This window comes from Lytechinus variegatus, chromosome 3 (assembly GCF_018143015.1).
Source record: "Lytechinus variegatus isolate NC3 chromosome 3, Lvar_3.0, whole genome shotgun sequence".
NCBI classification, from domain to species: Eukaryota; Metazoa; Echinodermata; class Echinoidea; order Temnopleuroida; family Toxopneustidae; genus Lytechinus; species Lytechinus variegatus.
Window position 1 is genome coordinate 13304048 of NC_054742.1, and position 18474 is coordinate 13322521.

General features: G+C 36.6%; 1 protein-coding gene across 1 annotated transcript in view; it reads right to left on the reverse strand.

The window, feature by feature from the left end:
• Positions 1-18474, reverse strand: part of LOC121410263 (bifunctional purine biosynthesis protein ATIC-like) — a 45332-nt gene that overhangs the window by 16974 nt on the left and 9884 nt on the right. Inside the window, exons 5-13 of the mRNA XM_041602221.1 lie at positions 18357-18445; positions 16113-16191; positions 15127-15199; positions 12047-12329; positions 9928-10035; positions 9703-9788; positions 9182-9271; positions 8769-8897; positions 3606-3772 (exon numbers count right to left, since the gene is read on the reverse strand). Of these exons, the coding sequence (XP_041458155.1) occupies positions 3606-3772; positions 8769-8897; positions 9182-9271; positions 9703-9788; positions 9928-10035; positions 12047-12329; positions 15127-15199; positions 16113-16191; positions 18357-18445 (1104 nt within the window). The remainder of the gene's footprint in view (positions 1-3605; positions 3773-8768; positions 8898-9181; positions 9272-9702; positions 9789-9927; positions 10036-12046; positions 12330-15126; positions 15200-16112; positions 16192-18356; positions 18446-18474) is intronic.

The following is an 18474-nucleotide window of genomic DNA, read 5'->3' on the forward strand; positions in this document are numbered from 1 at the left end:
GTCATTTCATTTTTTTCTGACAGAACATGGGTTCGTCCATATACGGAAATATCAGTTATTTAAATCGTTTACACTCGCATTAAATTTAAAATCATGCGTGATCGATCCTGCATTAATTTGAGATGTTTGTAACTCCATTTCATTTGCCTTTCCGATATTGCCGGGAAAGTGTCATTTATGTTCTCAGAGAACATGAATTCAGTCCTAAAGATATATGAAATTTATCTTAAATTGTTTGCACCTCAAAACAATCGCTCTTACATCAACACATGATCAATCGGAAATGATGGCGAAAATCAAAGAACGACAGAGATATTCCATGCATCCAACAATGGAATCGGTTCGCGAAATACGCAGTAGCACCCATTCATCATGTTCATAATAAAATATAGAGGGTGAAGAGTTTCCTCATTTGAATAACAACATGCGGCACTAAAAAAAGGATTGTCACATGTATCAGTTCCCATTATGTGTGTAATGGCCCTAGCCTATTTATTCACAAAATGTTGCTAAACTAAAAAAAATAGGCCTCAAATGATTGGATTTATCAAATACTGCAGTATGGAAATTACAATGAGTATCATACAGTTTCACTTTTTTTTTCAAAAGTTCGATGTTTTGTATGGGGATGTCATCTGGATCCCGAGCGTTTTCTTTTTCTTCATTCAATGTTTTTTTAAATAAGAAAAAAAACTATGGACTACTAAACCGCACATCCGGGTTTTTTTATCATTGTTCCGGCTCGATATAGAGCGATCAAAAGACGGTGTTTGTAATTTGCATTCGACCCTTAACGCCCCGCAATCCCCCACTCTGCGTGTGGTCTTTAGCGTCACTAGGGAATTGTTAACGCACTATAGAACACTGGTGGATGAAAGGCTGATCGGATTTAATCCCGTGCCTAGAAAGACGATCCTTGATACTGAAAAGCACTGATTTTTATACCGAGACTTAAACCTCGGTCACATTTGATCTACGGCAGCCGTAAGGCGAATTAAAACAGCCGTTTATTCATTTGTTTTATATACAAACCACCTATATGCGGCTGGTTCAAAAATGTTAAAACGGCTGTTTCCGACTCGCCGTACAGCCGCCATAGAGCAAATGTGACCGAGGTATAAATGGTAAAAAAAATTGACAAGCAAAAAAAAAAGTCTTCACTGGAGAGGGGTCACTTATGGCTCGTCAGGGATCACTTTGGACTCGTCAGGGGGGGGGGGGGTGGCAGGGATACGTCACTTGCATGTGTTGTGACTCGTCAGGGGGGCAGTCTGCCCCCCCTTATTAGGTACGCTATAATGGTGCTGATCGTTGACTTTGGCCGGTTTATTAGGTCCGGTAAGAGGTAAAGGGTTGGAATAAAAATTTTAAACGTCTCAGATTAATTGAAAATCGTTCGAGACAGAAATTATTTCAAAATTGTTTTGATTTGGAAATTATATTGAAATAATTTAATTTCCTTTGAGAATAAACTCTCTCCTAAAAAGAAGTACAATTCACGTATCTTTTCAATTAAGTTAGAAATATAAGTCCTAAATACATTAGATAAATGGTCTCAACTCTCAGATCACAGCTCATGATCGATCGGAACGTATTTCAAAATTGTTTTGAGGTGGAAATTATATAGAATTTGTTTCAGATACCATAAGCTCTTTTTCCTGAAATAAATATTATTCGCTTATCTTTCCAATAAAAGGGAAATACGTTGGAATAAAAGTACTCAACATCTTAGTCTTAGATTAATGCACGATCGTTCGAGACGTATTTTTGAAATTGTTTTGAAGTGGAAATTATATATCATGAAATCAATTAAAACCTTCCAATGTAAACTTTTATTCTCCTGGAAGAAATACAATTCGCGTATTTTTCCAAAAAAAGTCCAACAGAAGCAGATTGCGTTCCCAATAATTTTCTAGAATCAAGAGTGCCTACAATATCAAAAATTCGGCATAAGTTAAACAAAAAACCCAACATAAATATACCCAAACAATTTATACGATGTCAGAAACAAAATCGAAATGTCAAAAAATCAAAACAAAAATATCATAAAAGGAAGTATTTCAAAAAGTAAGGCAGTATGTCTAACAAAAGAAAAAGAAGTAGACATTTTGTTGATTTGCGATTTAGCGTGTTTAATGATATGGCGTCATTATCATTCTCCAAAATTTAGTTTGCCGTTGATATCAATGTTCGCACTAATTTAGTTACATTCGGGCATCATATTCATATTGTGTCATTTTATCTGGCCTCTGTCAGAAAAAATAAATGTTCTAAAAATATTAATCTTCCCGTGGCAAAGATGAATAGGCCTATATACCCCTCTAGTTATACACTCTTGGCGGACATTATCCGGCGAGTTGGATGATATAGGCCTATTCATACCAAGATGTCTCAAAGTATGGCCTTAATAGAGGTAAAAAAAAAATATGCATGGGTACAATTCGTGCAACTGCTCGATCATTAATATTCTTTTTAAACGAACGGTTTGTCTTGCGCTTCTTGATTTTCATGCTCGGGAATTAATATTTTTGTCAGTGCCAAGAAGCAACGTTGACGTTCGGATAAAACGGGATAAAATAGGCGTGTAATCCATCTGTATCCGGTCCCAAAATCATACGTTAAAAAAGTCATTAATTCAACTTATTTTTCATGTGTGAATCTTCCGTGTCAATCTCAATTCGAAAGCTGCAACATTTTCGAAATCGGCAGTATTTCTATTGATGGCGTTAATTTTCAGTTCAGTTCGTTGACAACGGAAACTATTGAGAACCATCGACTTATCGAGATCGAGAATTTTTGTCATATTCATAATTATGCGCACGTGTTGATCTGTAGTACTCGGTCGCCATGCGACACGATGCGGCCGAGCATATTCTACCGCTAGCTAGCTGTAGTCATTTCCAATAGAGCGTGCTTGCATGAAGTGCTTCGATACGGACATAAAAGAGGAACGCCTTTCATTATCATGCTTTTAAATATAATAATTTGAAGTCGAGTAGCACGACAAGTGGAACTAGTACAGGCACCACGACGTACATGTTTACTCTTCATTCCGGGTCTTCATTCCAGAGCGAGTCGCGGAATTGAAGGCTAGCCGTGGCCGGCGCGGGGTGAGATTGATGCAGCGAGCTGAGGATTAAATCTATAATCAAATGTAACATAAAGTATGGCAGCGAGCGGCAGCAGGCACAGGGGGAGCTGCGAGAGCGGATGTGAGTTCTATTGTGCTTTAATTATCGCAGCTAGCTGCCGCTGGCCGACGCTATTATCCCGTCTTAGAGTGTGCAAGCGTACGCTCGCGGGGTGCACGCTGCCAATGCAATATGGATGGGCTCCCTAACAAAAGTAACTGAGAATGGCTGGCCTATAATTTGCACTAACATTGCAGTGAATACGGTCTGTACGCCCACTACAATATATTAACAACACTATTAATGATATTACTACCGCCATTGGGAAGCAGCTGCATGTATTTAATATTGGGTCTCCCAGATCCGGATAAATCCCTTATCCGGATTGGTGCTGGTCCCAACGTGTCCGAATAAGAGAGGTCGGACTGAATGTGAATTAATGTCATCTCTTATTAAATACATGAATAATTTTACCAGTTGTTGGCCTTGTCTCCTGCAAGTCTCGTGCAATGTATACGGGATTGCTGTCCTGCTCCTGTGCCAATAACCTGGCCATTCTTAGCATAGCAGACAGAGTTAGATTGGATGTATTTCACTGCTACTGTGGCAACAATCAGGTCACGAAGAGCGCTCTCACTCAACTGTAAATACAAATGATACAAGAAAATATAACATTCTTATTGTGTATATTAATTTGATTGTCCAGGGGGACATTGCAGCAAGGGTTACAATCAAACTCAACTATAAAAAGCAAATGTAACATATTTTCAACCAATCAAAAGCTTGCAATAGCTTGCTCTGATAATATTATACAAATAGTGAATAGACATGAGTGCGATGGTGCGAGATTTTGCATGAGGTGAACGAAAGTACTCTATTCAACGAGGCATAAGCCGATTTGAATAGAGCGTCTTTCTTTCACTGAATGAGAAATCTTGCACTATTGTACAAATATGAAACAAGTGGAATGCCTCTGGCGGTCTCACCTGCATCACGCGATTCAATATAGCAGCAGTGCTGACTCTTAAAACTACTAAAACATGATTATTCACAAAAAACACCATTCATATAATGATACAATACTACGTTCATTGATATTTGACCTTGATCATGTTACCTAATACTTGTCAGTGATACTTGATTACCCCTTTATCCATATTTTATACACTTTATCTATAAACTTTGAGAGTTATGACACCAATCTATTAATTATCTCTAAAATGGCCAAAGTTAAATGACCTTAAATGACCTTTGACGTTTGTCATGTGACCTGAAACTGGCACAGGATGTTAAGGGATAGTTGATTACTCTTATGTCCAAATTTCATGAATCAGATCCATAAACTTTCGAAGTTATGATGGTAATTCAACAGATACCCCCATTATGGCCAAAGTTCATGACCTTTGACGTTGGTCATGTGATCTAAAATACGCACAGGATGCTCAGTGATACCTGATTACTCTTATGTCCAAGTTTTATGAACTAGACTAATGAAATTTCAAAGTTATTATGGTAATTCAACAAATACCCCAATTTGGCCAAAGTTCATTGAACCTAAATGACCTTTGACCTTAATCCTGTGACCTGAAACTTGCACAGGATGTTCAGTGATACTTGAATACTCTTTACATCCAAGTTTCATGAATCAGATCAATAAACTTTCAAAGTTATGATGGTAATTCAACAGATTCCCCATTATGGCCACAGTTCATTGATCTTTGACCTTGGTCATGTGACCTGAAACTTGCACAGCATGTTCAGTGATACTTGATTACTCTTATGTCCAAGTTTTATGAACTAGCCCAATGATATTTCATAGTTATGATGGTAATTCAACAAATACCCCAATTTGGCCAAAGTTCATTGAACCTAAATGACCTTTGACCTTAATCATGTGACCTGAAACTTGCACAGGATGCTCAGTGATACTTGATTACTCTTATGTCCAAGTTTTATGAACTAGACAAATAAAATTTCAAAGTTATGATGGTAATTCAACAGATACCCCCAATTCGGCCAAAGTTCATTGAACCTAAATGACCTTTGACCTTGGTCATGTGACATGAAACTCAAGCAGGATGTTCAGTAATACTTGATTGACCTTATGGCCAAGTTTCATGAACTAGGTCCATATACTTTCTAAGTTATGCTGTCATTTTAAAAACTTAACCTTCAGTTAAGATTTGGTGTTGACGCCGCCGTCGGAAAAGCGGCACCTATAGTCTCACTCTGCTATGCAGGTGAGACAAAAACGAGTTTTTCCCTGCAGTAATCTATGAAAAGCGAGCAAAAAAATTGAAAGCGAAAAACAAAGTCCCACAAGGGGACATGACCTTGGGCAGCATTGCGCATTTAGCCAGCAGGCTTTTACGCGTATTGCACTTTCATTTTTACTAAGTGCAATGAATTAAATCATATTGTGACATCACCTCGTAACGCCGTGCAACGGTACATTTTGAATGGTACGTCGCGTGTGCAACGGTATGAGTGTTTGACATTCAGCATCCCATTTGCTCGTGTACAACAAGCTAAGTAGGCGTTGTACAATGAAAGATGTCTCTCCTTTTCCTTGACCCATTACATACAGAAGAGATTTGCTATGTACAGCAATCATATCATAAAATTTGTATGAAAAGTAAATACCAAGTAAACTGTACAGTAATGCAGTCACATTTTGTACTTAGTTTTCTGCAAGAGTCAAGATTTAAAAACAAAATTCTTCACAACTAAGTTTTGACATTGAAATTTTAAAGTCTCTTGCCCATCTATGCACAAACTACTCATTTCATATTAGGTATGAAAAAAAAGAAGAAAGAACTAGAATTTAATTCGTCATGCGGACGAATTAGGTGGTCTGTCATGATTTGTCATCGAGAGTCGGCTGATGTATGAAATAAATCATTTAGATATTGATAATCTTGATCGTAGACATCCTAAGAATAAGTTTTGACCATTACTAATTGTGATTATTGATGTGGTGATGACAATCGTCAGACATACATCTTCAAACAGATACATACAAGATAGATGATTATACCTCACGGATCAACACGGCAATGCCGGCATGATCCGGGGAGGTCCGGGATAGTTTTGCCCCAGATGACTGTGAACACGGCATCAACACGGCAGCTTCACACGGATCTACACGGATCATGCCGGCAGAGCACGTCGTCAACACGGACCTACACGTCAGCTACACGGACCACCACGTCAGCAACACGGACCTACACGTCAGCAATACGGACGAACACGTCAAATGCGTTATCCATTGAGCTAGCATATTCCCCATAGAGATTACACGTAAGCAAGTTTGAGAATTACAATTCAAATTTTGCAAGCGAAATACGGGCATGATCCCGGTATCTGATCAAAAAATGGAGGTTACATCCCGAAAGCTTAGAATCTCAGCTACAACATACTAAAAGCTCAGGGAAAACTGACAAGAAACAATGGAGATATGGCTCACGAAATAGAGGAATGTCGAATCTAGTTTTGAGAAAAAGTCATGTCCCATAGAGATTACACGCAAAACACATGTGATATGAAAAAAGCAATTATAATCTGTTTTATCTTGCTAAATTTCAACTTTTATACCTTTTAATTATCATAAAGGATCATGTAAGAAGTGGCAAAAAGAAAAAAAAATGAAAAAAAAAAATCATCTTGTTCACCCCAGGACTCGAACCCGCGCCCTTTAGAAAGCAGTCAAAGCCACGATATTCCCCATAGAGAATACACGTAAGCAATTTTGAGAATTACAAGTCCAATTTTGGAAGTGAAATACGGGCATGATCCCGGCATCTGATCAAAAAATGAAGGGCACACCTGCGATAGCGCAGAATCTCAGCTACAACATACTAAAAGCTCAGGGAAAACCGACAAGACAAAATGGAGATATGGCTCACGAAATAGAGGAATGTCGAATCTAGTTTTGAGAAAAAGTCATGTCCCATAGAGATTACACGCAAAACACATGTGATATGAAAAAAACAATTATAATCTGTTTTATCTTGTTAAATTTTAACTTTTATACCTTTTAATTATCATAAAGGATCATGTAAGAAGTGGCAAAAAGAAAAAAAAGTGAAAAAAAAAATCATCTTGTTCACCCCCGGACTCGAACCCGCGCCCTTTAGAAAGCAGTCAAAGCCACGATATTCCCCATAGAGAATACACGTAAGCAATTTTGAGAATTACAAGTCCAATTTTGCAAGTGAAATACGGGCATGATCCCGGCATCTGATCAAAAAATAAAGGGCACACTTCCGAAAGCTTAGAATCTCAGCTACAACATACTAAAAGTTTAAGGAAAACTGACAAGAAAAAATGGAGATATGGCTCACGAAATAGAGGAATGTCGAATCTGGTTTTGAGAAAAAGTCATGTCCCATAGAGATTACACGCAAAATGAGGAAAAATGACATGCCTCTTTTCATCGCTGTTTTACGCAATGATGCGTTTCTCAAAACGAATATTCATGTTTACTGAGGAGAAAGAGTACATTCTAAACTACAACATATCGAAATCTGGGCGAAAAACAATCTATATTCGAGAAGTTACAACCAAATTTGCATAAATTTGATGACGTCATTTTTGAAAAAATGAAATTTTTAGTTTAGGCGCCATTTTGATGACGTCACAATATAATTTAGGGACATTGATGACATGAAATCAAATCTACAACTCATACTCTATTGATATATGAAAAAAAATTGGGGGTCAACGGACTATTTAAAGAGCTACAGTGAATTTTCAATAGGCATGTTTTTGCCCATATATGGCCTATAGTGAGAGCTCGCGCGCACACGTGCTGCAGACTTTAACGGGTGTTAATTTCGTCATTAATGGTCGTAGAAGGTTGATCAAGGTATCGAATTGTTCAGAATTTTATTATCAATGCAATGATGTAAAAAAAACGGTGTTTCTGAGTTGCGTTAAGGTGTTACGCGCGGAAACGCGCACGCATGCGTGCGCGCGCGCAAATTTTTGAAATGCTTAGAATGACCTGAAACGTACTCTCGTTTGGTCAAAAAGTGATTTTGAGCATTTTTAAATTTTGACGCGCGCGTACGCGCGCGTCGTGACCTCCAGGTGACCTTTGATGACATGACCTGATGACCCTTGACCTGAAGTTGATGTGATGTAAATTTGATTGATTTTTGATAATTGATAATGGAGATGTGATTGATTTTGTGATTTTACAAAATGGCGCCTAGATGACGTCATCATGACGTGATGACCTTGAAAAGCTTATTTTGACGTGTCCATGACAGATCCTATAGATGACATGAAATTCACTGAAATTGATCAAGTCTATTTTGAGATAACTTGGCGACAAGAAAAATCCGTAAAAATAAATAAATAAAAATAAGAAAATTCTGACGAAATTAAAAGGTGATCTGTCATACATCACAGACCACCTAATTATATTACGGTGCAAATGAAAGACCATAAACCATTCGTCTATGTTTAGAAAATAACATGGAATTCACGTTTCCTTTTAGTTGGATGCATTGTAGAACACAGGAATACTTACCCTGGACATCAATTCATTAACCTTATCTTAATAAGACATTCAGATGATCTATTAATACATTAGATGTTAAAAAAAAAAAAACTGACTTTTGGACTACATACCACATTCTCCTCTGTAACTACATTATTGAACATTTCCTTGGTGATATTTGCATTATTCCTCAGTTGAGTCATCTGCATTCCAAACAATGTGCGGGTTTCCATGGCATCGGGTTCATAGGTGGGGTCAATCTGAAAATTATTTCAAAATGTTTCATTCTCTCAGTATGTGATCGACTGAGCATCAACAAATATCCAGTTAATGCATCAATATCATGTTTTGTGACTCACTGCTCTTCACTAAACAATTTGTTCTAAGGCTTTTTGAAATTGATGGTAGAATGAAGTACTGTTGAGATTAAAAGATCACAGATCTTTTTAGATAATGCTTTCAATAAGGTGAAATAGAAGAACTTCTTGTAAGTGCAGTAGTCAATTTATTAACTGATACAATGGTGATAGCATTGGCTATTTACCTTGAGCACACAGTATTTTCCTCCTTTCTTCTTAGCTAGTACAGCTAGAGCCTCAGGTTCATATCCTGGTGCAATGATACCATCAGAAACCTGAATGTAATGAAAAATACCAATAATCATTCAGAAACAGGTGGAAACTGAAGATTTACCAACATCATGAACTTTCATAACAAGCTCTTCTACTGTTGATCATATTATCCGAATATCCCAATTTTAAAGATAAATGGAGAGAAACTGAGGGCAGGACCCAAGAAGTCATGTAGGCTCTGCCATTCTCTATTGAACTCATGAAGTTTCATTGCAACCCTCTACTAACAGAAACCAAACAACAAAAACAAACAAACAAACAAACCAAAAAAAAAGGAAAGAAGCTTTGTTCATTAAAATGGAAAGCAACAGAATATCATTTTTTTTCATGAAGACCATGCGAACTAGATCCCTATAGTTAGTTACCTAAACAAAAGAGATCTTTTATGAGAGGGAGGAAATACTTTCACAATAATGCATAGGCCTATACTTACCTCTCTAGAGATGATCTTAGCTGTTGGCAGATCACATATATCAGAAAGGGCAACAAAATCACCAAAAGATGACATCCTGTCTGCACCTATTATCAAATACAAAATGTCACAAGCCAAAATTAAACTAAAGTTATATCTTAAATCTAAAGATGGATATACAGCTAAACGGGTCACATCTGAAGATTGATGTACAGCTTTCTAGATAATATCTAGCAGAAATCTTACCTCTTGCCCTAGCATATGCAGTAGCTAATGGAGTAAGTGAGTCTTTCATGTCATCCACCATAGAAACCTTTGCTTCCTCATTAGACAAAGGAACTCCTACAGCAGCACCTGCAAAAAGAAGCTTATCATCTTTATCTGAACTCAATGGAATATTGAAGATCTATATTTTGATGATTATTTGCTCCACTACCTTTTCAGCGGACTGTTAATTCAGACATGTTTTATCCACAAATATGGTACACTAATACAGTTTACTTAAATTCACACTTTCAAAAAGCTTATGGTGAAAAATCGGGTCACACTCCATTTCATTGCCCCATACCCAGAACACTATCAATTAAAATTGGATAGATATCTTATAATAGGCAACATCATTCTCCTCATTAGAGGAAAATAAAACATGAGGCTGACCTCCTGATGTGTAGATAATTTGTTTAAAAAAAGACAAGTAATTTTACCATTAATATGATTTATCTAACTGTCCTAGCAAACCTTAATCAACACTCAACTTAAATAAACAGGGATGCCACTAGGTGTCCTCCAAAAATACTGAAACTTATCGCGGGCCGGGACAGTGGTCAAGAAAAAAAAATAAGGGGGGGTCCAACTTAAATTTTGGGATGGACACAGGTAAAATATTGGACAAGCGAAAACAAAATTTAGGGGGGGGGGGGACCAAGTGACTTTTTACCTGTTTGCGATCGATGACCTTCAAGTCGAGGTTTTAAAAACTGACGGTAGTTAGTTCTTGTGTGTTTCTCATAGAACGCTAGACCAAAAGCTTCAGTCTCTGTATTTTGGTTGTTCAGCTGAACTGCGTTTGCGCACGAACCAATATACATGGACTGAAGAGTTGTTGGCCCGTACGTAAAGACAACGTATCAGAAAACCTCCGGCCGCAAAGCGGGACGGAGCTCCCTGGGCCATGGCTAGCTGATACGGGTACGTAATCCAAGGAGCTCCAGCCCGCTTCCCGGGCCGGAGCTCCATGGGTTCTGTATCAGCATGCAGCAGTAGCAGTAACGTTAACTAGACCTAACATTCAGCGGAAACCCGATTTTCAGATCGTTTTTTGGTACATAAAATGTCACATTATAAAAAAATAATTACATCCAAACTTACGAGAAAATATATTAAATTCAGAAACATCGTACCTTAGACCGAAATTACCGCGAATTCCTTTCAAATGATGATCAAAACTTAGTCATCCTCGATTTTTTCCGTTGGTAATAGTAAGTTGCCATCTTGGGTGACGTCATCATCTTTACAGACGTATTTACCAGTCGCTATTATATCGGGATTCGTGCCGCTGCTTTGCGGTTTTCTATGTGCGTGCGTTTGGAAGGATATCGAGAATTCGAATAAAAAAGCCTTGATAAAAGCATAAGTCAATGAACGTAGTGGGCAGTGCGCGCGTTTATAAATTATGTACTGCATAAAAAGCCATATCTCGGGGAAATATCTGTCACTCGGTCGATCCATATGCATCGCAATCGAGAGAGATAGGGGGAAAAAAAGGAGGACTTTCCGATTTTTTTTTAATATGTACTCAAAAACAGGAAAAGTCGGAAATACGGAAATAAGACGGATAGCAGGAAAAGTGGCATCCCTGAATAAAGCATTCTATTAAAGGAAGCTACCATTCAAATGAAAAATGAGTGTCAATTGTACAATTAAAGGGTTACACTTCGTAATTCCGAAGGTTCGTAATTCCGAAACGCGTAAATTGCCTACACCTCGATGTTCGTTTATCCAAAAACGTAAAAAGGGTTCGTCAATCCGAACATTTGTGGCGCTTTTCCGAAGGTTCGATAATCCGAAAAAGAAATAAGGTTTGATGTTCCACAGGTTCGTTAATCCAAAACCGAAATAAGGTTCGTTGTTCCGAAGGTTCGTTAGTCCGAAACGAAATTAAGTTCGGCAATCAATTAGTTTTAGGAACCTTCAGAATTACGAACCTCATTTCGTTTTCGGAACCTTCGGAAAAACAAAGTTTCAGAATTACAAATGTATGCACAATTAAAGCAGCATGCTCTCAGTGATATATAGCCTTGTTTGAATTTTGATTATAAGGAATCCTGAGAATTTTAAATGAGACAATGAGGTGTTTTAACTTTACCTGCTGGACTGACATGCTTAAAAGAGGAGGCAGCAGGGAGACCAAGCGCAGCTTTGAGTTCTTTGACTAACTGCCAAGCATTGAAGGCATCACACAGATTAATAAATCCTGGTGATCCATTAATGACCTCTACTGGTAGCTTCGAGAGATATGTAGACAGTTGGGCTGGTTTCTGATGAGGATTGGTACCATAGCGTAGGGTAAGGTTGGATCGACCTTCACTGTACTGCTGTCTGAAGTAGTTGGAGATGGACATGTCATAGGTGGCTGTGTGATTGAAAGCCTGTGATTAACAAAGAAATGTGATAAATCTTAAAAGTTGAGTGCCTCTAGCAGTCTTGCCTGCATTATCTGATTCAATATCTTTCAAATCATATATACAAAATAATCGTTTACAAAAAACACCATTCATAAGAAATGACATATGAACTTGATCGTGAGAATGAAGACATTTTTCGCGATAATTTCTAACTGCAAAAAAATAATACGCTGAAATTTCATGACTTATGTCACTGAAAATGGCAATTTCCATTGACTTGTGTGTACAATGTATGGGTTTTACAAGAAGTGTTGTCAGATGAATGTTTTTTTTCTGTTTTTCCTCACATAACTTTCTTTTGGGCTATCACCAACTATTTTAGACTTAAAAAAACAATAAAAAATAGAGATTTCAAAACAAAGAAATACATAATGAATTAAAAACAAAGAAATACATAAGAATTTGGACACACGGAAGGAAACAAGAATATTATCGAGAAAAATTAGCATATGCGCATAATTAATTACTATTATAATCTAATAATTATACAATTTTTAATACAGTTGAGTGAGCCGTCTTTTAGATTACATGACTGGCTACTAACATACTTGATTCCATTGCATTTTCTCAAAAAATGGGGGGAAAACTACAAACAAGTGGAATGCCTCTGGCAGTCTCACCTGCATCACGCGGTTCAATATAGCAGCAGTGCTGACTTTGAATACTACTCTAACTCGCACAAGATGTTCAGTGACACATGGTTACTCTTATGTCCACTTTTTATGAACTAGACCAATAAACTTACAGGGTTATGATGGTAATTCAACAGATACCCACAGAGATATCATGGTTATTCAACAAAAAACCCCAACATGGCCAAAGTTCATTGACCTTACATGACCTTTGACCTTGATCATGTGACCTGAAACTCGAACAGGATGTTCAGTGATACTTGATTACTCTTATGTACAAGTTTCATGAATCAGATCCATAAACTTTCAAAGTTAGGATGGTAATTCAACAGATATACCCAATTCGGCCAAAGTTCATTGACCTTTGACCTTGGTATGTGACCTGAAACGCGCACAGGATGTTCAGTGATACTTGATTACTCTAATGTCCAAGTTTCATGAACTAGGTCCATATATTTTCTAAGTTATGATGACATTTCAAAAACTTAACCTCAGGTTAAGATTTCGATGTTGATTCCTCCAACATGGTCTAAGTTCATTGACCCTAAATGACCTTTGACCTTGGTCATGTGAAATGAAACTCTAATAGGATGTTCAGTAATACTTGATTAACCTTATGGCCAAGTTTTATTAACTAGGTCCATATACTTTCTAAGTTATGACATCATTTCAAAAACTTAACCTCAGGTTAAGATTTGATGTTGACGCCGCCGCCGTCGGAAAAGCGGCGCCTATAGTCTCACTTTGCTTCGCAGGTTGAGACAAAAATGAAAATTCCTTGAAAAATTTGAATATTTGCATAATTAATTAGATAAATAAAAAATGATAATAAATATAACAAATTTGACAATGCATTCTTGTAAAATACATGAGACACCCACACACCAAATTTGGTCGCAATCGGTCGATAAACGGCCGAGATCTGAGGGGGGCCTAATAGGGCTATGCAATTTCAAAATAGCCCGGGCTATATAGAGTTAACCCTGAAAGGACTGGGCTATTTGAGATGTATTGAGGAAGGGGGGAGCATGATGGCTCCCCCCCCCCTTTTGATTTTGGCCGCCGTTCGAGCAATCGCGCCGAAATTTGGCAAGCACATTCTTTACCTTCATGTTCTTCATGTTTTTTTATCTTTAGTTTATTTTTTCAATGGAAATAAATTATTACAGACCATTCAACAACTAAATCAAACCCTAAATTAATTGAGCAAACCGACTGCAACAAAAAATATATAATAAATTTATATGAATTTCATCTCCCATAGACTTTGTACACAAAGTATAAAAATGAGCCATTTTCGGCATGACATTGTCTTGTAAAAAGTCACTTGGTGTCGCGATGCTATACCCATATGTCACAAATTTGGTCTCAATAGTTGCATGAGACTTACAAGATTTCATAAAATTTTGTGGCACTATCTTTTTTTGTTTTGGAAATAAAACGCAAATTGTCAAGGGGGGCCATCATGCCTCCCACCAGTCCTTTTATTGTTAAGTCCACATTTCATGAAATAAATCCATAAATTTCGAAGTTATGATAGAAATCAACAAATACCCCTAACATGGCCAAAGTTTACTGACCTTGGTCATGAGACCTGAACCTCACAAAGGATGTTTAGTGATACTTGATTACTAATTTGATCCAATTTCATGAACCAGATCACTAAAAATTTAAAGTTATGATGGAAATCAACAAATACCCCCTCATGGCCAAAGCTCATTGACCTAACATGGTCCAAGATCATTGACCCTACATGACCTTTGACCTTGGTCATGTGACCTCAAATGCCCGCATGCTGTTGAGTAATACTTGCTATGCCTTTTTTTAAAAGTTTTGACATTTAAAAAACTTAACCTTTTATGAAGATTTGATGTTGACGCCACCGCTGTTGTAGGAAAAGCAGCACCTATGGTCTCACTCTGCTATGCAGGCAAGGCCAAAATAACATTTGATACAAGCAAATTGTTCTATCGCTTACATTAACTTCAAATATACATTATCACTCCTTTTTTATCAATATTTTAAACTAAGGTACTACATAAGAAATAATAATTTCTATTGAAATGGTCATCCAATATAATATGCAATTACAGAACTGTCATAGCTAAAATTAACATGAGTAACTATACCTTGACTGCTAATGCTTTTCTAATCTCAAGTGTTGTGTCATTATCTGGTCTGTCAATCATCTCTTGAATAATGCTGAAACATGGGCAAGACAAAATACAATAGATATGAAAGGGAAATACCATCTGAAATGATACAACTGAAAAGGAAATGGTGTAACAAAGGTAGATGGGAATAAGTCAGCAAGTTTATGGTTATCAGTCATGATGCAAGATGTGCTCAATTGCAACAGAATATCCCTCATGAACACATTTCTCACCACAAGAAATGTGTGCATCTATCAGTCAGGTTTAATAGTTCAAAAAAATCATTTTGCGTGTCCGTCTCAAAAACAGATTTTTAAAACTATGATCGTTGCGTCACATCATGGCTACTGATGATGAATATAATAGATGAACCTGCTTATATCTAAAAATATACACCCCTTTGCCTGCAGAGTACAAGGGACCCCTCCCCCACTAATTTTTATAGCAACCATATACAAAAATGTAAAAATTGCCATCAAATTAGGGGGTTTTATGCAATTGATTTTTTCAACAATATCTTCTTTTAATCAATTGTAATTTGAATCATGACATCAAAAGGCATATCATATAAGAGATTTATAACTCTTAATAATACTGCCTTTCACAGGTGCATTTCAAAATTTTTTTATTTGAAATGTTAAGGGGCCATTCCACTATCAAGATCTGAAACACTGATCCATCCCTATCTTTAGATCAGCAGAGAGCGGGATAGGAATCGGTTGAAATCACGGGCAGCATAGTAACAATGTTGTAAAGACAGGGTAACAACAGGCATGATATTCAGATCGACTAAATCTGGAACATGTTTAAAATTTCATGCCGATCTCCCCAATCAGAAAACACCCATTCTTTGGATAAATCATTTTTTGCTGACTCCTGGTATAAAATGGTTAATTTTCCCCCGATCTGAAGGCTTGTAGCGAAATTGGTAGAGTGGAACAGGGCTTTAATGTCAAACTTACTTAGAATAGTCTGTGGGATCACACACAACTGTTACTCTAGCATGATTCTTAGCAGCAGCCCTCAGGAGAGTCACACCACCTTAATTTATATATAAAAATAAGACATTAAGATATTAGGAAATATAATCCTTGATCATTTCCAGGGGATCATGTAGAAGATTACAGGCTCCATTGGGATGACAAAATGTAGGAATCACACTGAAACATTAAGAAAATAGTTTGATGACTGCTTTCAGAATTTGCCAAATGAAAAGACAACCATGATAAATCACCACCTCATATACAGAGAAGGCAATCTAGCAAAGAGTACCAGAGATTTCTTTTAACCCTAAATACACTGGGCTATTTTAAAGCCTAAGAAGACGGGGGAGGGCATGATTCAGCCCCCCTTATGATCTCGGCTGGCGATCGCGACGAAAATTGGTACGCGCGTTACCCATGGCATTATCTACAAAACTTTAATATCAAATTCTGCGAACAATCTCATTAATTATGCTGATTTATGCGTAAAATCATAAGTTTGCTCTAATTAATAAAATAATGCCCCTAAAATGCTAATTTTTGTTTCACATACTCTAGATAGGCATCTGATAAAATTTGGTTTTTTTAAATTTCAACATCGCATCTATTTTATGTATTCTATTGTTTTCTAAATTTCTTATGTATTTCTTTGTTTTTTTACTTTTTGTTTTTTATTGTTTTTTCAATGGAAATTGTCAGGGACTTTATTTTGACCATAAAAAAAATAAAATAGATTTTAAGCAGTAAAGGAAAAAATAATGATACATTTATGAATTTTGGCTAAAAACACTATTTGTATTGGATTTGTACACAAATTCACATTTTAGAGTAATTTTGGGTCTGCATGCACTTACGAAATGTTGCGTAAGTTCGGAACCGCGTACCCGGTCACAATTTTTGGTCTCAAAAGTTGACTTGAAAGACTTGAAAGTTAAAATTCAGCGAGTGACGCGGTCAAAAAATTTCAAGCGGCGGATTTATCGCGAAAAATGTTGAGGGGGGCCGAATCAGCCCCCCCATTCTTCTTAGGGTTATTCATATTACCTCTTCAAAGAAATTTGTAATACTGTGTCGGTCATATAAATTCATGAATTTTATGTCAAACTATGACTTTTTAGCTTCTGATCACTACTTTTACTTTGTCGGCAGGTCTGGCACTTTAATTCAATTTATGCATGTATCCATGTCATAGCTTCCAGTGCCTGTTTGCATGCTTGTGTACCCATCTTAAGATTACATAGATCCACTGCAGGTGACAATTTTGTTTCATACAGTAGGTCTGTGGTTTGGTGTCATGTAGTGGGTGCTCAAGCATGCAAACAGGGAATATTTATCTTATTCATATATTTATCTTTGTATGTATCATTTAGATATATTTATAGTTTGTGATTATTCTTTGTTCCTATCCACTTTTTGTTATTAAAGGGGAAGTTCACCCTGACAAAAAGTTTATTGTAAAAATAGCAGAAAAAAATAATAAAAAATATTGCCGAAGGTTTGAGAAAAATTCATCAAATAATTAAAAAGTAATTAGAATTTCAATTATTTGACTTATGACGTCATATGCGAGCAGCATTCCTACATAGCGAATGGTAAAAAATCAATGAAATGTCATTTTCTCAGAAAATTGAAAATGGTTTTCACAGTACCTTTTGTATATCAATAGACAAATTACTACACACCCGATCACGAATAGAAAACAAAGTTAAGTCATCAGGAACCATACAGAATTTGAAATTCATGCATTTTATATTACATAACACATGGGGCAGCTGCTCGTTTATGACGTCACAAATCCAAAACTTTGAACTCTAATAACTTTCTTACTCTTTAACGGATTTTCCTCAAACCTTCACCAATATTTTTCAATATTTTTTCTGCTATTTTTACAACAAAGTTTTCTTCAGGGTGAACTTCCCCTTTAAGAGTCTGTTGACAATTTTTGTGTTTTTCAATTGAACATGACAATAAATCTAATGACTGCCATCACTCAACTAGAGAAGACTTACATATGAAGAACAATATACTTGAAGATTTGCAAATTGATTTACAAGTATATCTTATCTCTCTTATACTTGAAGTTTTAATCATCCATGTTAAAATAGCTTCACAAAGATAAGACCTCATTTTTAATTTCAGAATTTGGTTGGAATAATCTCATCAATTTCATATTAAACTATAAACAGGGATTTCAGAAAAATTAAAAATGTATCAAGAATTTACCAATATCGATGTTTTCCACTGCATCTGCTACAGTTACATCAGGTTTGGCAATGGTCTGCTCAAAGGGATACAGGTTACATGCAACAACCCTGCAAAATATCACATTTTTTCAAAGGGC